At 37.1% G+C, this 25,855-nt stretch overlaps 1 protein-coding gene and 1 non-coding gene across 4 annotated transcripts; both read right to left on the bottom strand.

Annotated features, from left to right (window-relative positions):
• Positions 1-122: 122 nt before the first annotated feature.
• On the bottom strand, positions 123-19,558 carry NT5C1B (5'-nucleotidase, cytosolic IB). 3 transcript variants are annotated; one of them, XM_072770994.1, is made up of 10 exons: positions 19,403-19,558; positions 17,244-17,333; positions 16,725-16,907; positions 15,969-16,106; positions 13,976-14,449; positions 13,538-13,705; positions 12,113-12,242; positions 9,328-9,450; positions 8,722-8,906; positions 123-498 (listed from the first exon to the last, which is right to left on the bottom strand). In XM_072770994.1, exons 1-10 carry the CDS (start codon positions 19,433-19,435, stop codon positions 175-177), a joined length of 1,848 nt encoding a protein of 615 aa, XP_072627095.1. In that variant the 5' UTR covers positions 19,436-19,558; the 3' UTR covers positions 123-174. The 3 variants fall into 3 exon arrangements, with proteins under 3 accessions (XP_072627095.1, XP_072627096.1, XP_072627097.1); XM_072770995.1 differs by having other exon boundaries at positions 17,244-17,386; positions 19,403-19,541; XM_072770996.1 differs by lacking the exon at positions 16,725-16,907.
• Positions 12,616-12,717, bottom strand: LOC140601977 (U6 spliceosomal RNA). Its single transcript, XR_012005036.1, has one exon. It is a non-coding gene; the product is annotated as a U6 spliceosomal RNA (small nuclear RNA).
• Positions 19,559-25,855: the final 6,297 nt, after the last annotated feature.

Genomic DNA, 25,855 nt, shown 5'->3' with positions numbered 1-25,855 from the left:
TAACCTGAAAGTTCAAAATGTTTTCAAAAAAATCAAAAGGTAACCTCTTTTCCAAATGAACTAAGTTCTGGCCTGATCTTCTGAAATACCTATCTAATAACCTAGAGATCCACAAAAAGTGGTTTCTGTAATACCGGACTCACTGCTTTATTTCTCCTCTCCATCCCTAATTGTTCATTTTTGATTAATGCCATAAGGTACATGAGCTGATATGGTGCCGAGCTTCTGTGCCCCTTCAATGTGGAACATGTGGTCATCAAAGAAAATGTGGGGCCTTATCTTCACCAAAATGGGACCTTTGGGGGCTCCAGCAAGGAAAAGAGCTTCGTCTATCTCTAGACCCCAGCGGCGAAGGGTTTTCAGCACACGGGCGCCTGAACTGGCTGCACTCCTGGCTGTAACCAGGTAGGTCCTGATAGGGCAAAGTAACCGTTCGTCTTTGGCATAAAACTTCTTTTGCAGTCTGCCTAAATCTTCCAGAAAGCCTTTTAAGGGACCCTGTAAAAGGAACATATGTCACAACTGTGATCCAGTGAGCTAAAGGAAGTGAATGCTGAAAAAAAAGCAGAGGCTTATAAGAGCTTATAAAAGGATATAGTACTGCACTAGGCATGCAGTATTATAACAACAATGGAACAATCTTGAAATTCTATGCATTTATGTGAATATATTTCCTTGTAGCATGAAACTATCCTTGCATTCCTGGAATGAATGTAGGATGACCGTATAATTTATTATCTTAAATATTGATGTTTTAAGAGTGAAAGAAGTTTCTATAAAAATTTAAACCAGGGCAGCAGACATAAATTTTCCATGACAAAATGGGATACTCTAAATAAAATTTGGTTAATCACCAAAAGAACTATTTTAGTTTTCTTTTTGTGAATTGCAGATTTTAATATTATGAAGTATACTCCTTTATTTAGTTCAGTGCCTTCTGGGCTTGAATCTAACCTTGTCTCATATTTACAGTTACCTTTATGATCTTCAAACTCACTTTTATTTTCAACCTTTCTGAACACTTAATTTCAGCTGTTTTCTGGAATAGAACAAGAATTGGGTTTTGCTATGTGTTCCAATCTGGAAGTCTTAATTTTTGAAACAAAGTAGAATTTTAGGCCACTTACATTTATTGGTATTATACATATATGTGATGGTTCTTTCTTATGCTCTTTATTGCATTTTCTTGTTTAAAGATTTTAAAGGATTGTTCATTGAGTGTGGTTTTTTTTTCCTTTGTGGATGTATGTGTGTTTTATCTAAGATTTAGGAAGGTTTGTATTCTTTCTTTCTATTGGTTTCTTTGTAACTATGTTTTTATAGTTCTGTTTTTTTATTTTTTTTAATCCAGGATCTATTCTTTTTTACAATGTGAAATAATTAAATCACAGCACTTATTCACCTCTCTCTTATCCTCTATTTCTTCTGCACCACCCAATTTTACTTGTTCCCTCTTTCTCAGTGTTTACATTTGCATTATTAAAGATTCTTATATTTTTGTTTATCAGCTTTACATCCTATCCTTTGATCACCTATTATTACTGAAGATAGCAACATACTTACTCTTCCTTAGCTATTTTCCTCCACGTTTTTCCAGTTTTCATTAGTTATATCATTTCTACATTGTTAGGACACATAATGTGTGCTTTCTTTTCTGCCACCATATTCCCTACAATTGATTTAGTTTAGTTCTGGGATTAAATATATCCTGTGCCCATTTGTCCCTTTGTGTTTCCAATCATCTACATGTTGGCTGAAATGTTGTCTTCTAGACTAGTTTTCTCAAGAAAATCTTATGGAAATAACAACCCCTGATATTTTCAACTGTTGATCTATATTCTTTTTACATGAATGAATTTTTAGCTGGGTATAGAATCTGTGATTTAGATTTTCCTTCCATTTTCTTAGATTTTTAAAAAAGATTTTATTTATTTATTACACATACACACACACACACACACACACAGGGAGGCAGAGATACAGGCAGAGGCAGAAGCAGGCTCCATCAGGGAGCCTGATGTGGGACTCGATCCTGGAACTCCAGAATCACACCCTGGGAGCCACCCTGAAATCCCAGATTTTTTTTTTTTCAATTTTTATTTATTTATGATAGTCACAGAGAGAGAGAGAGAGAGGCAGAGACATAGGCCGAGGGAGAAGCAGACTCCATGCACCGGGAGCCCGATGTGGGATTCGATCCCGGGTCTCCAGGATCGCGCCCTGGGCCAAAGGCAGGCGCCAAACCGCTGCGCCACCCAGGGATCCCGATTTTTTTTTTTTTTTTTTAATAAGTAATGCTCTACTGTCTTTTTCTTTTGAGTGCTGCTGTGGAGAAGATTGAGGACAGCTTGATTTTCTTCCCCACTCATATGTGCAGACTGCTCAAAGAATTACTTCTTCATATTTGATGTAAAACAATTTTACTAGGGAACATCTCCAATTTTATGATCACTTTGTTCAATTTCTGATTATATAATGTGGCCTTTAATCTTTTAATAGTTTAATATATGCATTAAGATCTTCTGACAGTTTGAGATGTTTTATTGGTTTATATTTTTATATAAATTTGCATTGCATCTTTGTATTTACTACACACAACCCTCTCCTCCCCTCAGAATATAATGGCAGTGTTTTCTTCAGGGATTCCATTTATGTATATGTTTTCTTTACCTGTGATCTATTTTGTCATTTTTCCTCTCTAAAAACTTATTTTTCAACTCTACTTATTTCCAGAGTTCTGCCATTTAGCTTTTTACTATCTGTCCCCTGATTCTTGCAATTCTACTCTATGACCCTGACTTGCTTTATTAAGTTTTTAAAAGTTATAGTAAATGTTTAGTGATATTTTTTATCATACTTTGGCTACTATTTCTAGTGAGAGATCTATGTGTCTTATTACATCTTGCCTTTCTTTCCCTTTCCTCAGTATCTTTGCTTATATTCTTTGCCGGTTCTGTTTTTATTACTTATCACTGAAACAGATTGGTTTTCCTTGGAACATTTTGAGGATTTATGGCAAAGGTAAAAGATAATATTCTAAGGCTAACTTGATTTCATAATTCCAAAGATCCCTTCTTCTCTGCTGTCCTGGAAATAAATTGTTTTTTTAATAAACATGGCTTATTTAGATGATCACTGTCTATTTTGATCTAAACATTATTTAGATCACTGTTTCCCTGAGGCTGCATATATCAGGAAAAAAACAAGTAATACTCACTTTCTAAAGGTGAAAAACATATCTATATCTATCTCTATGTATGTGAAAAAAAACTATTAACTTTTTTTTTTTGTAACAGTAGTAAAGGGGGTACAGTAACTATTAGCAGGAGCCACCCAACTCACAATAGTTTGGCTTTGAAACACAGAGGAATACAGTTCTCCTTGCTGCTTTTGAGTGGTTTCCAAAAGGAGAAATAGGGACAAGTCAGTTTATGTTACTATATTCAAACCAGGTATCCATGTCATCCTTTCTTATTTCTATTTTTGGTATGTTTTATAATTTAAACATTTGTGCAGCAGTACTGGTATATAATTTGTCAATAAAAATATCAAAATATGAAGTAAAGTTCCTAAAAAATACTTTTTGAGAAGCTATATGATTTAAAACATTTGGAATCTGCCTAGGATGTAGAAAGTTAGAAAAACTGATGATATTCCTATCTAAAATAAGAAAAAGTCAGATAATCTAAGAAAAAGATCAGAACATTTATTGAGCCAATTAGAGAGCTGAGGTAATAGGGCAACAGAATGACATGAAATGTAAGGGTACAGTAGCAAAGTACTGTGAGTTGATAGTATAGGTGAAAATAAAATGTGTGACAATAGCATGAAATATGGGAGGAAGGGATTGGGAGTATCCTGTTGTAAGATTCTCACACTGTACATAATGTGGCAATATATTGTTTAAAAGTAGATTGTGCTTACTTAAAGTTGTATGTTGTCAATCCTAGGGTAATCACTGAAAAATTTTAAATGTGTTATAAGTTAATAGTGGAGATAAAAGGAATCCTGGAAACATACAATACATACAATAAATCCAAAAGCAAAAAGTAAGAAAAGGAAAAAGAAACAACAGATGAAACATATAGAAAAAAGTAGGAAGATGGTAGATTTTAATATTAAGTAATGATCATATTAAATACAAATGATCTAAGAATAGCAGTTAAAACACAAGGATTGTCAGATTGTACAAAAAAGGCAACATGAACTATATATGTATACTATCTACAAGAAAGCCAATTTAAATACAGAGACAATATAAATGTAAAAACAAAAATAGGATAAAAATAAAAATTATAGAAAAGATATACAATATAAACACCAGTCCAAAAAAAAATACAAACAAAGAGCAAAAAGCTTGTGTGATTATGTGACTTTCAGACAGAGAGACATTACATAATGAAAAGGGATTATTTAACCAAGAATGTATAACAATCCTAAATATTTGGGCACTAAGCAAGAGAGATTAAAAATACATGAAGCAAAATGTATATAATTGCAAGGTGAAATAGATTGATCCTCAGAATATACTTCAAGACTTTGACACTACCTCCTCAATAGTGGATAGAAGATAGAAAATCATTGGCAGTATGGAAAATCTGGGCAATATTACCTGGCTAATACACTGTCAACTTAATCTGATTGACATTTTTGACTACTCAATAACACAGAATCAGCATTCTTCTCAAGTAGCCATCAAGTATTCACCAAGATAGGCCATATTCTGGGCTCTTCAACAAATTTAAAGAATTGAAATCATAAAAAAATATATACATATTCTCTATATATACTTAGGAGTCAAAGAGTGAATGTCCTACCCCAAAGATCAGGGACAAGACAACGATGTCCCCTCTTACCACTCTTATTGAACACCACTGAATGCACTAGCAAAGGTATTAAGGCAAGAAAGATAACTAAAAGACATACAGAATGGAAACAATGAAATAAAAGTGCTTTTATTCCCAGTCAACATTGTCTATGTAGAAAATCTCAAAAAAACAAAACAAAACTACAAAAATTTTTCTATACTAACTGGTGAATTTAACAAAGTTGCAAGATACAAAGTCAATATGCAAAAACCAATTGTATTTCTGTATATTTACAACAAACAGATTGGAAATCAAAATTTTATCATTCACAATAGCACAAAAAATATGAAATACCTAGGTATAAAATCTAGAAAGTGTTGTGATAGCTGTATACAAAAATATTTGAAACACTGTTGAAAAAAAAATCAAAGATGACCTAAATAAATGGAGAGATATATTATGTTCATGGACTGAAAGACTTGATATTAAAACATCCCCCTCCCCAAGATTAAGCTAAAAATTTAGCACAATCATAATAAAATATCCAAACAGAATTTATTTTCCAAGGATGGACAAGCTAGTTGTTGAATCTGTAAAAAATGCAAAAGACTCAGAATATCCAAAAGAATTTTGAAAAATAACAAATTTGAAGAACTCACACTACCTAATCTCAAGACTTACTATAAAACTGTACTAATCAAGACAGTGTGATATTGGTAAAAGCATGGGCACCTATATTAAAGGAACAGAGAGCTAGTCTTTCCCACAAATAATGCTGGAGCAATTGGAACATCCATAAGCAGTAAAAGTGAACTTAACCAACACTTTGCACAAATACAAAAGTTAATTCAAAATAGATCATAATCCTTAAAAAAGCCCTAAAATTACAAAATTTTGTAACATAGGAAAACATTAAGAAACATAGGAAATTTATGTGACTTTGACGGTTTTTAGATATGACATTAAAAGCACAATTCATGGGCAGCCCCGGTGGCTTAGAGGTTTAGCGCCGCCTTCCACCCAGGGTGGGATCCTGGAGACCTGGGATAGAGTCCCACATCAGGCTCCCTGCATGGAACCTGTTTCTCTCTCTCTCTCTCTCTCTCTCTCTCTCTCTCTCTCTAATAAATAAATATAAAATCTTTTTTTAAAGCACAATTCATAAAAGGACTAATTGATAAATTGAACTTCATCAAAATTATAAATTTCTGTTCATTGAAAGACACTGAAAGAGAATATATAAAGAGAATTTAAAAAACCATGTTTATCTTGAGACTAAGAGAAAATATTTGCAAAACATATCTGCTAAAAGACTTATATCCCTAGTATGTTAAGAGCTCTCAAACTTCAATAATAAACCCAATACAAATGAGCAAGACATTTGAACAGATATATTTGCCAAAGAGTACACATGATGGCAGATAAACACCTGATAACATGTTCAATACCATTTGTCATTAGGGAAATGCAAATTAAAACCACAATGAGATACCATTATATATCCACTAGAACATCTTAAAAGAGGCAAACAAAAAACAACTTGCCAGTACGAAATACTGTTAAGGATGCAGAGCAACAAAATCTCACATATAGAGCTATTGGGAATGCAAAGCTCTCTGGTCACTTTGGAAAATAGTTTGCCAGTATCTTACAAAGTTAAACATATGACCTAGCGACATATATACCATATGACCTAGTAATCTTACTCCTAGTTATTTACTCAAGAGAAATCAGATCTTAAGTTTATATAGAACCTTGTATCCAAATGCTTAAAGTGGCTTTATTTATAAATGCCAAAAATTGGAAATAAGCTAAATATCCACCCAACAGGTAAATGGACAAAGAAAATGTGGTACAGTCATAAAAGAGACTCGTACTCAGCAATAAAAAGGAATAGACACTACTAATACATGGAATGATGTGGATGTATCTTTTTTCTTATTTGAGAAGTCAAATTCAAAAGATTATATCCTGTGTGGTTCCATTAATGTGACATCTAGAAAAGGAAAAACTTTGGGAAACAAATCAAATTAGTAGTGGAGAGATAGATCCTGAAGATTGCAGGGTAGGATGTCTACAAAGATGCATGAGGGAATTTTGTGAGTATAATGAGTATTTTGAGTTTGGTCATCATTTCATAATTGTATACACTTGTCAAAAACGTTTAGAACCATCCACTAAAAATTATGAACTTCACTATATATAAATTATACCTCAATATTTCTGATTAAAACACAGACATACACACACACGATTGGAGACCACTGGCTGAGAATGGTGAGATGAGGTAGGCATCAAATCAGGAAATGTCTGTTACTTGCTGTGGTGCCACACTGGAGGCTTATAAATTGCACTGAGTGGACAAGTTAATCCTGTCCAGCTGTCTACTCCATCTGAGATAACTAGAACATTGTCATGACCAAGCCGCAAGTCCCATGATCAACATACTTGAAAGGTTTGGGCAGTAATTTCACCTCATAACGTCTTTCCCATCAGTGGAACACATTGGCAAAGGCTGGTCTTTATAGAAAAGCTACCCTCTTCTATGTAAAAAAAAAAAAATAGCATCTTTATCCACTGCCAGAAGGACTGCATAATGAAACAAGTAGGTTTAATAGAAATTTGTTGGGTATTCCAGTAATAACTAGTATTGGGCTTCAAAATTTCAATCGTTTAATGGGAAGAACAAGTTCTTTAACTTGGAAAAGGGAAATGATTAATGCCAAATCTAAAAGAAATTTGAATTATTTACCTGTAATGAGAAAATGATATTTTAAGATTATCTTGAAGTAATTATGTTTTTGAAGTTTTTTTTTTTTAAGTGTTCTTTTTCTGGAACTCTTCCAAATTTCAGTAATAGTTAAAGGCTACTATACAATGGCCTCTGAATTTCAGCAAAGCAGACTTTAAGTAAAATACAACAAAAGACTTTCCTCTCAATTTGTTAGCATTAAGCAACTTCATAACATAAGATCGAGGCTTCAAAGAAGCTATTATGGAGGGGCCATGAAGTTATATGCATGTACACACACACACACACACACACACACACACTCATACACACAGTTTAAATATCACTTGCTGTAACATGAGGTGAGTTAGTGAAACTTTTCAGCTTTCAGTTGGTCTATTTATATTTTTAGAAGTGTAATGAAAATAACAACTTGAAGTTTATCTTAAGTTCTAGAAGAGCTAAGAAAAAAAAAAGACCAATTCTTTGGTCAAATTCTTAGATTAAAATTAAATAACCCATCAGTTCAGATTCAGTTTGGAGAATATTTTGATGTTTCAGATTTCTTTGGTTCAGAAGTTGTAAGTTTTGTTCTTTTCAGACTGTGACTTTAACACTTCAGTTCATGGACTGATTCCAAAAAAACGAAATATTCAGTTTCATTTTGATTAGGTGTTCATAGCTTGCACTTGTTTGAGGCTCATTATTTTGATTCAATTTGAGCTCTCAGTTGTGCAGATTTTCTCAATTAAGTAATGCCGTTAGTGAGTTTGAGGTTTATGGACAAAGAGGTCCACAAATGTTTACTGACCTATTGGAAATCATTTTACTATTCTGGGAATTTATTATGTAGAAATGGCTCACTGGTAAACCATATTACCTCTATTACTTATAATTTGGAGGTGAACTCATTATCACGAGAACATCATAGAAACACTTCCAAAAAGGATAGATAAAAGAATGCTAAAACAAAACAAAACAAACAAACAAAAAACCCAACTGACTGGTAGATGTTTCAAAATGAGGAGTTCATGAAAGGGAGAAAAGTATGAAGGATAAGAAAGGAAGCAAAGTGTAAAGAATAAGAAATGAGGAGTGGCCTGCCTAAAATAATTTAAACTATGTATATCTGTATTTTAGAAAATAAGCAGATGAAAAATAATTAGAACTCACTGAACCCACCTGAGCAAGAGGCTTATTTTCAAATAGTGTTTCATGTTGAAAGAATTTGTCCAGCCCATACTCCTTGGCAATATGTTCAGATTCGTCAGAGAAGAGGACGGCATCCCCGTCAAAGGCCACACGGAGCTGTGTGTCACAGTAAGCCATGTCTTTAGCTCCATCAAACATTGTTGCAGAGGCGATCCCTGGCAGACCATGGAGATTTATTAATACTCTTCTCAGGGGCATCAGTTTCTTCTACCATTTTAATGATTAAAAAAAAAGAAAAAAAAGGTCCGCCCAGACCTCACAATATTTTTGTCTAGCTAACCTGATGACTCAATTGCTCTTTATAACCACACATCTCAAAACAGTTGTTTATGCACTGCCTCCATTTCTGTAATGGATGGGAAAGTGTAAAATGGGTTGTAGGACAATCACTGAGAATGTCCACCTCCAAGAAGGTCAAAAGCTCTAAAAGAGAGATTTAGGGGCTGCCACTTGTGGAAACACCTTAGCAGAAAATTTAACAAGGACATAAGCCATATAATCTTATATGAAGCCCAATGAAAGTCAACACTAGTGCAAACCTCTTTATTAACTTGAGGGATAAAACCCAATGAATACCTTCTTGTATTGCTTCTTGTACTTTTTCAGAATCTGCAGAAAGATACAAGTTGGTAAGATATGCCTTCAAATAGCCAATGGGGCTTTTTCCACCGGTCAGACAGAAGCGATCAATTAGTAAGCCTATTATTGGGCAAGAAAGACTTTGTTATGTCAGAGACAATATCCTTACTTTAAATGTAAATCAAAGTTATCTTAGGAATAATTGAGGAATAACCTTAGGAATAACTTCCTTACTGAGGTTTTAGAATTACCTTTGTAGCACTAATATTGAAAAACTGCTATGTTACATATAAAAATTATATTTTAAATTATATTATTATTTTATATAGTAGTGAATGTATTTGGTGTATGATAGCTTATTAAGTATGTTCACATAGACCATGCCAGTTTACACTCACAACAGTTGTATGATAGGCATTATTATCATTGTTACAGAAAAGGATATTGAGACACAAAGATTTGTCTAAGCCCACTGATTCACAGTGACTCTTGTGACTAGACTAGACAAAGTTCTCTTCCTTCAACCACAGGCTCTTTACTTGTTGAAAGAGGTAGTTAACGTGTGGCTTTATTTTAAGCACTATTTCTGTATTTCTGGAGGGACAATACAATAGTAATGACAAGCACTGCTAGGGTTTAAGCTGTTTTCTGAAAACAACAACAAAAGGTCTGAAATTGTTTCTGGACTTGAAACTGTATTTATTTATTTGTTTATTTATTTTTAAAGATTTATTTATTTGAAAGAGAGAGAAACCAAGCACGGGGGGTGGGATGGGGGAGGGCAGAGGGAGAGAGAATCCTGAGAATCATCAAGCTGACCCCCTCCCTGAGGGCTTGATCCCAGGACCCCAAGATCTTTCCCTGAGCCAAAACCAAGAACCAGCTGCTTAGCTGAGTTACCCAAGTGTCCCTTGACTTGAAATTTTAAATATAATTTAAAAGTACACTAAATATTAAAATGCCATTAAATGTCTTTCGAATCAATAACAATTAAAAAACAAATGCTAGATATTGGTGAAAGGTTTGTGACATAGGCACCTATTTTTACTTTAGATGAAAGTATAAACTGGTACAAGCTATCTAGAAAGTAATTTGACAATATGTATCAAGAGCTTTTATTGGTTTATACTTTTTGACATTTTCTAGCTTATTCTAAGGGAATAATCTGAAACTCTGATATAGATTTACGTGTAAAGGTCTCAGTTCAAGATTATTTATAAGAGCACAACACTCTAATGATTTGAGAACAATTAAATAAAGCATAACATTATGCATATGATTCAAAGTGTTTTTAGATACATAGTGAACTGTGTAGCTGTACGTGATATAAAGTAGAATTTTGTGTCTTGTCAGTTGTTTTTCCTCTGTATGGATTAAGAGTATAGTAGGGTCCATCCATCCACAGTTAAGGTTGAAGTGTTTGCTATGATATTAACAAATACCCTTTTTTTCACTTAAGCCAATATTGGGCATAAGTGCCACAAAAGTGTATTCTACAAACCCTTAAATAATATTAATTTAATGATCAGAAATAATTTGGTGGCATTGAGGACTTCAGAAGCAATTAAAACATCATCTCCCTTTTTAAGGAGATCACAGTTCACTGAGAGCCAGGCATGTAAAACAGAAATGATAATGTAATAGGCCATAGCAGAGGGAGATACAAATTGCCTTCAGCACCCAGATAATGGAAGAAACTAACTCTTCCAGGTGAAAGCCTATTGTTTCACGAATAAAGTTGCTTGAGAAGATGAACTCAACCAGCTCATTAGCAGAACTGATAGGTACATATGATTTCTTATGCCCTTGATGGGCTCCGTTCGGTGAAGAATCGATAGACCCAGGGTAAATTGTGTAAGATTGAGTGTTGTGAAAAATAAAAGGTTTAGCATAGATGAATACTATGATCTCTTCTCATGTCTTAACACTATGAAAGCTGCTGTTTTGAAAGGCAACCATTTTTTAAAGTATGTCTCAGACATCAGACTTATAATTAGGATAATGTAAAACTCATAAGTTGTAAGACAGCTTGATTATTTATAACTATGCCCACTTTATTTTTTTTTTTTTTTTTTTTTTTTACTATGCCCACTTTAAACCTTGAATTTAAATATGCAAAAGTTCAATGTTACTTTGGCTTGACATATCCATAAACCTGGATAGGTACTTAGAAAATAGTCTAAAGCTCCCCAAATAACAAGTCAAGTAATTCCATAACAGGAAAATGGGGATTTTCTCTTAAAGTATCCAACATGCTGATGGAAATGCCATGAGGAACCTAGAGTCAATCAAAATTTCCATGTTAAGGAACAAAGATAATTTTGCTGGCATGGATATGGATTTGATGTGTGAGGAGAGCAGTCAGGGAGAATCAGATTGTAAGAGTGGCCAGGAAAGGTGAAAACCCGTAAACCTCAAACACGGATCTGTGGTGAGCAAGAGGTTTGATCACACAGGGAAAGCCTCTGGGTTGATGGCTCCTTGAAGTCAAGTTTAGAAGTGAAAAACATAAAACAGAGAAATATATTGCGGGAGCTGGGATTAAGACTTTGAAATTCACACTTGACAAGTTAAGTCCAGAGCTTTGGGCCCAACGCTATGCTGAAGTTAAAAATGAACATGGCCTCTCTTTCTCTGACATAGGCAAATAAACATTCCTCACGCAGAGGGGGGTTTCAGTATCAAAGACACTGCATTAGTTAGGCCACAGTTAGCAAAATAACATGGCTTCTCTCTTCCAGAGCAGCAAGCTGTTCTTCCACATGGTATTTATTTTACTTACCATAGTGATTGACGCTGTTTATAAGCCGCACTCCCACTTGGGCATGGTTATTAGTCATCAGTACAATATCAAATAAGTCCTGTTCGTTAGGATACAGCTCACGGAGTCTAGCATTGACATGCTGCAGTGCCTGCAGGTTACAAACATGAATGCATGTAAAGAGGGCCAGGCAAGGTGGGCATTGAAGTCTGAAGTCTGGAGAGAAAGGTATCATTGGTGTCAAATTCAAACTCTGAAGACTCTTCACTGAGAGATCGTGGCTCCTTGAAGGTGGGGTTATGCCACTCATTTCTGTACTTTCAGCCTCTTATGCAAAGGACTTCAGTTAATGTTTACTGAATAGATAGGTAATGTTTGTTGAAAATTGTTACATTTGGTTTCCTAGAATTCTCTCTGTGGGGTAGGCAGAGAAAAGGATTGGGATAACCCTTTCATGCTTTGTCTATTTTTTTTTATTTCTAAAATCTGCTTTTCTTTATCATCTGGTGATTATCATTTATTGTGAAACTATAGAATGCTTCCTGAATTTGCATATTATCCTTGCAAGGAGACATGCTAATGGTTTCTGTATTGTTCCAATTTTAGAATACATGCTACCAACACACTTTGTCTATTTTCTAAACATGAGTCTTTAGAATAGGTCAGTAGTTTCTTCCCATGCTTCTAAAATGCCCTATAATCACTTCCTACTCAGGGATCCCTGGGTGGCTCAGGAGTTTAGTGCCTGCTTTCCACCCAGGGCGTGATTCTGGAGTCCCAGGATTGAGTCCCACATCAGGATCCCTGCATGGAGCCTGCTTCTTCCTCTGCCTATGTCTCTGCCTCTCTCTGTGTCTCATGAATAAGTAAATAAAATCTTTAAAAGAAAATCACTTCCTACTCACACCTTGCAGAAGTGTCATTTATTTCTGCCTGGTTATAATGTTATTGTGTAACATTTGTATAAGTTATATACGGGATCAGTGTTACGAGTTCAGAGAACCTTACATTTTTCAATTAAAATCATGTCAACCAAGATCATCTTGATTTTCTTAATATGTTATATTTGGATCAAAAGCAGCTAAAGCGAATTTCATCTCATTTTAATGAGGCATTTTGTTTCTACTATAGGCATTGTAAACTCATTATTGCTTCTGGTTACCATTCCTTCTAGGAAGGAAACAAAGGTGTTTCTTAAAGGTGTCATGATTAGAACTGCACTGAGGCCATCTCAACATCCCAAATCTAGAACTGGAGGCCCTTTCTCATCAGTCTATGAGCCTCTATTGGAAGCATAAGCTGACCTGGGGTCAATTTGAAAAAGACAAGGATTACAAGAGTGGACCAGGAATTATCTGGGAACCTGGATGAGATCCCAAGGGTTTTCATGGGTCCTTCCCTCTGCATCTGGGGTCCTGCCATTACAAACACAGTATAACAGCGTACCTTAACAAAGCGGAACGCAGGCCCTGGGGTCAGGATGACATTCTCATTGTTGAGCTGATATTCCATGTACTTTTCTAGACCCTCTTCCTCGTAGATTTTCCTGCCGTCCATCATGTTGAAAAGAGCCCGGGATGACACAGCGATGGTGATAGCATTCTTGGGTTTGGGCTACAGAGAAGGGCGCCATTGGGAGGACAGTCAGCCACACAGATGGAAGGGATCAGGAAAGGGGCTCATGCCAAGGCAAGGTGGGAAGAAAACAGCGAGGCCCCTGTTGGAGCCCTGGGATGCTGGAGACAGCCAAGGGCTGGGATTCCCTCCAACTCCTAAGGCTGCATGGGTAGGGGCGAAGCTGGGCAGGACTTCCTACACATTGGAGAGGAGGGAGGCTGGGGGAGACTCAGGCTTGCAGGGTTGAGTGGAGGGGACCCTTCTCACCGGTCGGGGGCGCGAGCAGCTCGGGATCTTCTCATACAGAGTTTTCACCGAGGCCCAGTAGGCTTCCTCCTCCTCCTCCTCTTCCTCCCGTTGGTGCTGCCGGGGTGGTTGAGGCAGTTCGGACAGACAGTCGCGGTCCAGCTGAGAGGAGTAAGTCGATCTGCGCTGGGAATACGACTTCCATTCGGTGGGGGGCGTGCGTGGGTAATCCCGCAGCTGCGAAGACTCCCGGGAGTCGCGGATATCCCGCACGATGCCGTGAGCCCAGGCTTCGGGATTCTCTTGCATCCTGGTGCTGCGCCGGGATGAGCTATGGGGCTCCGGGGGAGTGGGAGGACGCGAGTCGAGAGGCATGGGCGGCGTGGATGGCAGAGGTGGCGTGGGCGGAGAGGCCTGCTCTGACAGCTGCTCTGGGGACTCGTGCTGGCTAGGGGAGGCAGATGAAGTCCGGGAGGTCGTGGAGCTATTGGGGAGCTGGAGCAAGAAAGTGAGTTTGCATTAGATGCGTATCTGTCCCCATCTCTAACCAGGAGGAGTCAAGGAGCCTTCCCCTCCCCTCTATCCATTCATAGCCCTTAACTTGATCCTAGTCAATCCTAGCTCCTTTCAGTGGGGCTTGAAGGGGCTCAGATGTTTCAAGGCCCCAGTTATTGGCTACTTCAGTTACATGGACACAGAGATAGACGGTTCTTATTTCCCTCTACCTTCCCCCATCAGCACCTCAAGCTTTTTTTTTTTTTTTTTTTTTTTCTTTTGGAGTTGATAGGGCACAGGTCTTCTTCCTTGCTTGCCCTAAGGCAGCTGGCACTTAGTTTGTTGCTTCCTTTGCATTTGCTCAGAGACCTCCAGGTAGGATGGGTCCTTGCTCACCACTGCCTTCATCTGTGACCTCCAGTTAACTCTATGAGCAACTAGACCAGACGTTCCCACCAGCAGACTCTACAAAACACCTGGAGGTACCTCTCTCTACATTGCCCTCTGATTAATGCCATGATTGCTGGGAAGGTTGGTGGATTGGAGAACGAAACATCTCTCCATTGCCTTCAGAACTCTGTGTGCCTTGGAGCACCTGGGTGGCTCAGTGGTTGAGCATCTGCCTTTGGCTCAAGTCTTGATCCTGGGGTCTTGGAATCAAGTCCCACATCGGGCTCTGCATGGGGAGCCTGCCTCTGCCTCTGTCTCTGTGTCTCTCATGAATAAATAAATAAAATCTTAAAAAAATAAAAGTAAAGAAAATAACTCTATGTGCCAATGGAGCTCATTTGGAGAGAATCATCTTCCTAAGTAAAAAGGAAGAATTCTAGAGAAAAAATACCTTTACGAAGGTGTGCAATGAATTATTAAGCCTCTATATATTATTTCAGTTTTTATGACTGTTTCATGTGTTTCAAAAGGCATATTTTTGGTTAGACTATTGAGCCACTTTTCACAGAGATACATGTTTCCTAGTGGCTAGGTCTGTGTCATTCTCTCTCCCTGTATCAAAAACTTAATCTCAAAACTAACATTTTCTTTTCATGGGGCCAGGCCTAGTTAAGGGACCAAAACAACACACAATCTAACACTTTTCAACAATTTATCTCTTTTGTTGATTTTTCCACTCCATCTTCTAAGGTTTGATTATTCAGTAAATAGTTGTTGAAGGAAGAAAGGAAGGAAGGAAAGAAGGAAGGAAGAAGGTAGGAAGGAAGAAAGGAAAAAAAGGAGAAGCCAAAGGGCTTAATCATTAAGTGTACAGCTTATAGACCTAGTGACCCTGGGCTTTAATCTACCTCTATTAGTGTTATTAATGTGAGATCTTAGGTAAGTTACTCTGTGTCAATTTTCTCAACTTAAAATGGGGCTTATGGGGTTTTTGTTTGTTTGTTTTAATGATGATTGAATTAGCTAAAACATGTGAAGTACATAGAGGGGCCTGGCACATAGAAAGCATCAATAAATGTTAACTATTATTATTATATCATGTTCTCCATAATTTTATATCCATCTCTACCTTAAGACTGGTGCTCTTGCTTCTGGGTTCGTCTATTGATGGACCTCTGGTAGATGGGCTCCGTGAAGTTCGGGACCACTGATTTCGCACAAGGAGACCTCGGGAATCAGTCTTTGGCAATGATAATTCCTGTGATCCCTTTGGAGGAGAGAAGAGACCCAGGGATGTAACACCCCATCACCCACTCCTGCCATGCGCATGCCTACAGAACAACTACTTCAAGCTGAACATAGCAGAGCCCAAAGAGAAGGTCCTTGTCCTATATGGCCTTACCTCAACCTTGGCCCTTACATGCTATTCTAGCTCTGGCCCAATCCTAAACTCTCTGAGGAGCAAAAAAATAGAGATCCACCTGGAGGAGAATCCAAAACTAAGAAACAAATCTGATGTCTCATATTTTTTCACCTGTGGCTCTTCTTAAATGGAAGATGGCAGAGTTGACCATTTTTCTTCCCTTTTTCCCATTTTCTCCCTTAAGGTTAAGCCTGTTAGCTGAAGCTAGGAAGACATATATATTTACCATTTTTGAGTACACTACAAAGATGAGGGCAGCTAGCATCTAAGTGAGGCTGCAGCAGGGCTCCCAAGCAGCTGCCTAAGAGGGCATAGAGCATTCTTTAGCTTTTCCTTTGGGAAGAATCAAACTGGAGGACCCTATGGAGAGGCAAGTGGAAGAGTTTCTATTCCCCATATCCTTCCCCTCACCCAGATTGCCTGTGGCTCCCCTCCAAAATCAGTAGTTTGATCTCTGCTCACCCTGATCATGGTGATCTGCCGGCCCTGCTCCCACAACAGGCACATGTGAATATAAATACGTATTGTGCGGCAAGGGCCAAGAGGTACTGTTCCCTCAGCTGCACAAAGGCAGCGTCTACACGACGAGTGACCTCGCATGGGGCAACATCTCAGCAAGTGATTCGGATTGACTGCACGCCTCATCTGAAAGATTGTGCAGAAAATGGTCAATGCGATGGCCAGACTCCCCTGCCCTCCCTGATTTGAACAAAGACCAGTCTCCTCCCATAGGCTGAGCAGAGAAGGTGGCTGTGGTTTCTAATTATATATTCTACATGAACATGGGGATGTGTACTGGTGGGGAAAGCAGGGACCAGCTTCTTCTAGTTTGTCCTTAGCCTCTCCATGAGGATATTAGATATCCCTTAATAGAAATCTTGGAAGCTCAGTCTTATCTTCCAGAACATCCCTACCCCCTCAAATTTTCTGTTGTGCTTTCTGCTCTGTAATTCTCTACCAACACTTAAGAGGTCAGCTCACCTGAGTGCTCAGACGAACTCCTGATTTGTCAGAATCCTTTCTTTTCTCTGTGTCTATGCTGTCTTTTGAGTTCTTCGATCCAGTCTCATTCTTAATATGGAAACAAAGAATGTTTATTAATTAATCACAGGAGCATAAGAAACCTTGGGTTTGGGAATAAAAGGATAAACAAAAATTAGAATTTGTCTCTTTGCCAATATAAAAAAACATATGTGCAAATATATATGTATATACATGTATGCATTTTAGACATTTTCCATCTTGTTCTAAGAGGCATAAATAAAAATAATACATATCAGAGAACTATATAAACAATTTTTAATATATAAATTTGTTGGTTTATAGATTTGAGGCATGAGGCATTTATCATTTTAAAAAATGATGCCAGAGGAAATACTGTGGGATGACTTTCCAGAGCTCAGTAGGACTTTGATTTAAATGTGAAATTACTCATACAGAATAACATTTATTTTCTCTACTACTCTACTACTCACTACTATTCTATAGCTGCTAGTATGCTATAGAAGTATGCTACTTAAGGAACTTTTCGTTTGGCCATGAAACTTCTTTTGTTTCTTTTCTTAATAAACCTGAACTCCAATCTTCTGTGGATCTAAGCCTCACCAATATTAGCTAGATTTTTAAAATCAAGGTTATTAATCCTGTGCAGATCTATTGACAGTCCTACCTTCTGTACATATATTCTAATTGTTCATACCAGCTAGGATGAAAAGAGGTTTCTTGTGAACAAGCTAAGAGGGAAGACTAGTTAGGCGAGAACAGGGAGATAATTCATGTCATGGTCACTATTCAAATATGTTTATTTTCAACTGTGGGAAATATCATTGTATTGGAGCATTATTTGTATTGTTTCACGCTAACTCAGTAGCTATAATGTGATCAAGACTAGTGTTATTTCCTATTTTAAGAGCTCATCTTCTAATATGGATCAGTGTGCTCAGGAGCAGCATGTGCATTATTTCCTTTTTGCATCAGTGTTAGTTGGACATATGAGTCTGTGCCTGCAGAGAATGGCAGAGGTGTGTGGTCCTAGAACTGATCCTGAAACCCTTCCAGCCATTCCTTACATCATCACCATGAAATCCTGTCACTTATAACTGCAAAAGATATTTAAAACTCAGTTCCTCTTCTCTGTCCCTATTATCATTGCCTTGTTCCAGATCTCAGATCATTATGGGCCTTCATTCTTAGAATTATAGACTTTTGATTAGGCTTCATAACCTCAAATCCTCCCTGATTTCTAGATCCATAGACCCCATCTATTTAAAGTGATATTTATAAAACATAAATCCAATTATGCTTCATTTCTGGTACACTCTTCATTCACTTTTTTTTTTTTATTGACCAGGAGCCTCATGGTGTATCCTGTCTACCTCCAACTTGCCCTCCACTGTACACTTTTATAGGTATGTTTGCTTGTGCTAAATGACTTGTATTTGCCTACATATCAACCTGTTTCCTTGTAACCTCCTCTTCTCTTTAATGTTCTTCAAAATGCATCTCAGCATGACCTGGGAGAAGTTGCACAGGCAACACATTGCTTTGTGTTGCCTGTGTTTTTTGTAAGTACTTTTACTGAGTACTGAATTGTACTTTGTTTATGTATTCTCTTTCCTACTATGCTGTGCATTCTTCAAAGATAGAGTATTTTCACTTCTTGTCACTAACATATAAGCATATGCTCAATAAATGCTGAATTATTAGACTGACTTATCCTGAAGGTTTTTTTTTTTAAGATTTTATTTATTTATTCATGAGAGATACAGAGAGAGAGAGAGAGAGACAGAGACAGAGAGGCAGAGACACAGGCAGAGGGAGAAGCAAACTCCATGCGGGGAGCCCAATGTGGGACTCGATCCTGGGACTCCAGGGTAGATCCCGGGACCCCAGGATCACGCCTTGGGCCGAAGGCAGGCACTAAACCACTGAACCACCCAGGGATCCCTCCTGAATGCTTTAATCCTCTTTTGCTCCATTTTTCATATTCTTTATTTTCTTTCCATTTACTCCACTTGTAGTCAGTATATGAAATGATTTAATTGTTGCAGAACATTCCCAGAGGTAATAATATTTACATTTGTTGATGTCTGCATTTTCTTAGCTCTAATGCAAGATTCTAGGACATTCAATTCACTCACCTTCTTTTTTTGTTTCAGAGATGTTTGACTCATTTCTTTTCACTCTTGAATTTCTTTTGTTGTTATGCAGGTTTTCCTCTCCCCAGCTCCATTTCCTGTTGTTTCTGTTGCTCTAAGTTTGCATTTAGAATGTCAAATTTATGACATCATATGTGATTCCATAGTAACAAACTGACTCTGAATATGTGACTATAAAAAAAAACCAAGAGTATTTCTTCATATTTGAGTACATCCACTCATAACCATTCTTAGAGTTTTTAGGAAATGATTTCTAAACAATGTTAAAATTTTTAATATGAAGCAATATCAGTATCATTGCTTCTTTCTTTTTAAACATTACTATATTACTCATCATATAAGCCCCACTGTGGCTGTACATTTTCTGGCACTGCCAAAATGAATGGTAAACTTGTTTGTGGACCCAATCATGTATTATTGTTCATCCTGACAGATTTTGGAGAACTTTCTACATCTGCAAATTATTTTTGACAGCTAAGATTTCATTATACGTGGCGTTTAGACTTGTCTTTTAGCTTTAGTGTTGGGTGTCTTTCACAATGCCAAGACCTGTCACGAATTTAAAGTCCTCTCCCTATGGCCAGATATAGTAGTAGAATGATACTTGCACTATCTTCCCCACCATTTGCCCTATCCTTGAACTTTTAAACATACATTTGTCCCTCTTGTATACACAAGAAAATATGTAAAATCCTGCCCCAAATGCTGGTTTACAGGGTCTTCTGATGCAATGTATTTTATAGCTCTGATTTTAACTTCACCCAAGCTTTAGATAAGAGACTCACATACCAGCCTGAGTTGGTCAAACCATCATGGACAAAAGCAAATTTCCACCTCTCTTAATTGGAGTTGATGACTTTGTTTGAAAATCAGAAGAAGTTTTTGATAGCTGTAAGCAAAGTTATCCAAGGGGTCTTCTAGATGGTAAAACATGCAGACTCACGTTTAGAGGACCTGAGTGTGAATTCCTTCTCTACTGTCCCCCTACATCCCAGCCCCTGCCATTACCTCACTGTGATCCTAAACAAGTGGTTTAATCATCCTAAATCTCAATTTCTGTATTTATAACATGGAGAAAATGGTGGTATCAACATCAAATGGTAGTTGAACTAATATGAAGTTCTTAAGACAGTGCCTGATATTTATAAGTGATTAATAAATGTTCACTATTACTGTTATACATAATTCTACTGTAGCTATAGTAGAGAGTTCAAATAGAAATCTCTAATCTCCAATGCAATCTGTTTGAAGGAACAGAAGTTTTAAAATACTCACAATTCATATACACGTATAATCAATCAAATGTCAGCTTGGTGATTCTTCCCATATCCTAAATTCTAGCCATACTGGTAGAGACAGAGCAAGGAGGGCAGGCTGGGAGGTGGAAATTGATACAGTAGCAGTTAGGAACAAAAGCTAGAGAGCTCTGAGACTTGTGTTCTACAAAACATAGGAGGAAGATTTTGCAGAGATCAGGGAATGAAAAAGTCTTTGGTTTCTGACTGGTCCTTCTGGTCTACAGCCAATATCAGCTTTTGCTTCTGGTCCTTTCCATGACTCTTTCATGCAAATCAGCATCCATATGTTCAATAAGTTCCTTGATTATTGGTCTTTTCCCATAGCACACAGCCTAGGATAGAATATCAGCCTCATGAGTGTTTTGAATTATTTTACGTGCTGAGATTTAAATATATCATTTTGTTCTGAGTGCTGAGGATGATGTTAAATAATTGTTTTTTTTTCAGATTTCCTAATTTGCTTTTCTTTATTATTTTCTGATTATTAACTTTGTTATTGAGCACCAAAAATTATATATACATGTAGGCAGCTGTGTTAGTCAGGGTTCTCTAGAGAAATAGAACCAATAGGAGATATACAGGTATATAAGAAGTCATTTCTTATGGAAACTGATTCATGTAATTGTGAAGGCTGGGAAGTCACATAATATTCCATCAACAAACTTGAGAACCAGGAAAACGAGTGATATAATTCAGTCTAAATCAGAAGGCCTGAAAACTAAGGGAGCTAATGGTGAACTCTCAATCCAAGGTCAAAGGCCTGAAAACCTGAGGGACAACTGGTTTAAGACCCAGAGTCTGAAGGTATGAGTCTTAGGAACTCTGATATCTGAGGGCATAGGAGAAAATGGATATTTTAACCTCAAGAAGAGAGAGAGAATTCACCCTTCTTCCACCTTTTCTGCTCTATTTCAACCCTCAGTGGATTGGATGATGCCTGTCTACATTGGTGAGGGTGGATCTTTTTTACCCAAGTCTACAGATTCAGATGCTAATCTCTTCCAAAAACATCCTCACATACACACTCAAAATAATGTTTAACTGGCTGTCTGAGCATCCCTTAGCCCAGTCCAGTTGTAACATAAAACTAACCATCATAGCAACATATCTTCTGCTTGTCTTAGATTGTTTCTCCATGAATTCAACCTTGGTAATTAAGCTCAAGATGCTGCAAAGTTCTGACATTGCCATTCACCCTTCTCAGATCACCCAAAATTGGTTTTTATAATGAAATTTTAATTGTCAGTTCTAGTTATGGATAAAATTTTTGTTTTTTTTTAAAAAGAGCTCCGTAAGGACTTAAAATACTTTTTAGGATATCACAAATATGTCTAAGTAGGTATTCTCCATCTATTTTTGGCAAATGTGTTTTGATTCTTGCCATGGTTACTGAGAGGAATATACCCATTCCCTTGACAGAGCTAAGAAGACATTGCAGAGTCATTTGTGGGACATGATTCCTACTTGGCCATCCTTCTCCTATTTCTCATTTTCTTATGAAATTGTAATATTAAGCCAAATTTCTGGGGACATTAGTAAACTCTGCTTTAGCCAGAAGATTTTCATAATGTAGGGTGCATATTGAGCAATACAACTAGGCACCAGTATACTGGGAAGACTCTGAAGAATCTTTTTCTTCACCATGTCTACCCTGGTCTATTGAAATTAATATCGTAGAAAGTGGCTCTATTGCCTTTATAGCTTTTCTTCCCTGAGTGTAAAGACACAAAAATCACTAACTTGTCAGAATGTCAACATTTATTAATATTTAAAAATGTTTATATGTATGTAGATAAACAGGTTCAAAGATAATGAAATTTAGTGAAAATTATAGACTTAAAAAAAAAGAAAGAATCTGTAAACTCAGTATCCTGATAGCCATAATTACAGTTATATTCTTCCAAAGTTTTTTCATTCATTTATCTGAAGTTTAATCTTTCTTTCTTTGTAAAATATTATTGGAATTATATAGTATATATAATTCAGTATCTTGATTTTTTTCTAGGTAATATTAAATAGGTATTTTCATGCTATTACTTACTTGGTCTGACTAATCATCAATTTAATGAATCAATATGCTCTAGAGTGGGTCCACTACAATTTGCATAAGTATTTTGCTGGTATTGAATATTTAGAATATCTCCAGGATTTTGCTCTTACGAGATATTTTCCTGAGTATCTTCTTTCTCATCTAAAATAAAATTCCTTAATACAAAATCTTTCCACAGTGACTAGTAGATTCAAACCTGTACTTGAGTGGGCTCATCAGAATCCAGGTGCTCATGATGGAGCTTCACCTATGTTCAAGAGGGGTGTAAGCAGATGGCATTCATTTTGACCTGACTTTATTTATTGTCTTCTCTGGCATCACTGTCCTGAAAGTAATTCATGAGAAAGGACCTGTATACCCTTTCCATTGCTGTCTTCCTGCTGCCCAGAACAGTTACTAGGAGGTACCACAATACACATTTCTTAAATAAATGCATCCGTCCTTGAAGGAATGCATAGCAACCATAGCAGAATATTGTGTTAACAGTAGTGATGAAGATGAAAAGAAGTGGTTTCCCATACATTTTGAGAAGACCCATAAGATCAGTGAGTAGAAAGTGGAAGTAGAAAAGTGCTTTTTTTTCTTCCCTATCTTTTTAAGTTCTTTGTCTAGAGACCAGAGGTTCTTAAAAACAAACATGCATCAGAATTGCCTGGATGGGGATCCCTGGGTGGCGCAGTGGTTTGGCGCCTGCCTTTGGCCCAGGGCGCGATCCTGGAGACCCGGGATCGAATCCCACATCGGGCTCCCGGTGCATGGAGCCTGCTTCTCCCTCTGCCTGTGTCTCTGCCTCTCTCTCTCTCTCTCTCTGTGACTATCATGAATAAATAAATAAATAAATATATTAAAAAAAAAAAAAAGAATTGCCTGGATGGCTTGTTGAAACAGGATTGCAGTAGGTGAATGGTTATTCAAACATCTGTACTTCTCAGCAATACAAAGAAACAAACTGATTGATTCACACAACCACCTGGATGACTCTCCAAAGGATTGTACTGAGTGAAAAAAGCCAATCCACAAAAGTTATATTGTTTGATTCCCTTATATAACATTGTTGAATGATAAAATTATACAAATGGGGATAATAGTGGCCAGGGGTTAAGAAGTAGGTGACAGCAAGAGGGAAGTGGATATGGCTATAAAAGGCAACATGAGAGATCCTTATGATGGTAGAAGTACTCTGTATTTTAACTTGACTATATCAATGTCGACATCCTGGCTGTGATACTATAGTTTTACAAAATATTGCCATTGGGATATATTGGGCAAAGGGTGATGAGATTGTTCTGTATTATTTCTTACAATTGCCTATGAATCTGTAATTATTTCAAGAGTTTTAAGAAGTTTACTTAATTAAAAAATACACACAGATTGTTGGGCCTCATTTCCAGGGTTTGTGATCATTAAGTTGGGATTATAGCCCAAGAATCTGAATTTCTAACGAGTACCTAGATGAAGTTGATGTGGGTTTGAGAACCACACTTTGATAATCACTGCCCAAGAATAGTTAGGAATTCTTAGTACTCAGTATAGCTCTAGCTAGCCCAATGATTCCATGTTAACTGGTTCAAATAGTCTTCTCTGTACCTTAAATTTTATCTGTTGTAGTAAAACCCACTGTCAGTAAAACTGCCTCTTGCATGGGCCCATCAGACCCTAAGTTACTCATGATGGATGGGGTTTCACCTCTGTTCAGCAGAGCCAAGTTTTATTGGCGAGGCTGCAAGCATTTGGTGAGCAATAGCTGTACCCACTGCCAGCCTCAACTGGAAAGGAACTATCCAAGCCAGAGGTTCATTCACATGCTTGGCTGCATGTTAGAATGACTTAGGAGCTCTTAAAAGTCCCACTGCCCAGACCATAACCACAGGCAGGCTTAATCCCAATCTCTGGATATAGGACCCACATATCAGTATCATTTGTGTTCAGCCAGAGGGCTGAGCCCTAGGATCTGAGTAGAATTTCTAGGTACCAATTCCCCTTCCCTCTACCTCCCACAATTTCCTTGGGTCCAGTTCCCCATGCTCTACAAAAGGCCAGGCAGCATTGTCCTTACAAAACTGGCCTCTCAAACTAGAAAGCCCAGTTGTCTTTCACTTCTCCTTCTTCCTTATCTCAGGCTCTTAAAAAGTTACAGCTCTTTTCTCTCTGCATTTTTTTCTCAAACACCAGGCCTTCTTCTATTCCATCAGCTTTAGGTTAAGTCTGTCTTTTCAATGAGATAAGCAAGAGTCTCTTTACCAGCTTCCTAATGCACAGTATTATGTCCCTCTTCTCAAATTCATCTGTATGTAACCATTGGAGGTATCTTTCTAAAAAACTCATAGAATTTTTCACTCCCTTATTTAAAACCCTTTGTGTGGAACCATTATTTTTGAAGGAATAGATTTCAGTTAGATTAGCCTGATATGCAAGGCTTTCCATAACTTAGCCCATACCCACTCTACACCTGCTTCCCTCACCTTAGATAACTCAACTTCTCCTACAAAATCCTTCTCAATTTTCTTTTTAGAAAACTGCTTGAGACATAATTAACATGCTATACAATATCCATTTAAAGTATATAATTCAAAAAAATAAAGTATATAATTCATTAGTTTTTAGTGTATTCATAGAGATGTCAACCATTATTATAGTTAATTTTAGAATATTGTCATCATCTCCTATATACCCATTTCCAGCATGAAGTAATCACTAATCTCCTTTCTTGGCAGCCCATTTTACAGATCTATGCACCACTCTCTCATAGAGTTCTGAGTTTAGGATTAAACTGAGCTGGGTTCAAATCCTACTTCTGATGGTCAGTATCTTTGGACCACTTAGTTTATTCAAATTTCAGTTCTGTTGACCTCCAAACTGGAATAATATCTATCTGTCAGAGAGGTTGTAAAGATTACTGATAGCATAATAAGGTGCCTAGCAATAATGGGTGTTAATTATCATTTTGTTTTGATGAATTATGAACAGAACTTTGCATAAAACATTGCTATGACCTATGACCAAAGCTTTACTAATAAGGCAAGTTATTGAAAATGAGAATATGTGGCCTGATGATATATTTCAAATCAAGACTATTAGAATATTTGA

Source organism: Canis lupus, chromosome 12 (assembly GCF_048164855.1).
Source record: "Canis lupus baileyi chromosome 12, mCanLup2.hap1, whole genome shotgun sequence".
Taxonomy (NCBI): Eukaryota; Metazoa; Chordata; class Mammalia; order Carnivora; family Canidae; genus Canis; species Canis lupus.
Note: the sequence above shows the minus strand (reverse complement) of the source record. Positions and strands in the feature narration are given on the sequence as shown.

Bases quoted from the DNA above. Each gene is read 5' to 3' on its own strand.
- NT5C1B (XM_072770994.1), bottom strand. From the start codon at position 19,435: ATGAGTCAAACATCTCTGAAACAAAAAAAGAAG. The intron at 16,908-17,243 runs GTGAGCTGACCT...ACAATCTTTCAG, and splicing joins GAGTTCGTCTGAGCACTCAG to ATGAGGCGTGCAGTCAATCC. The intron at 499-8,721 runs GTGGGTTCAGTG...TTCCTTTTACAG, and splicing joins AAAATAAGCCTCTTGCTCAG to GGTCCCTTAAAAGGCTTTCT.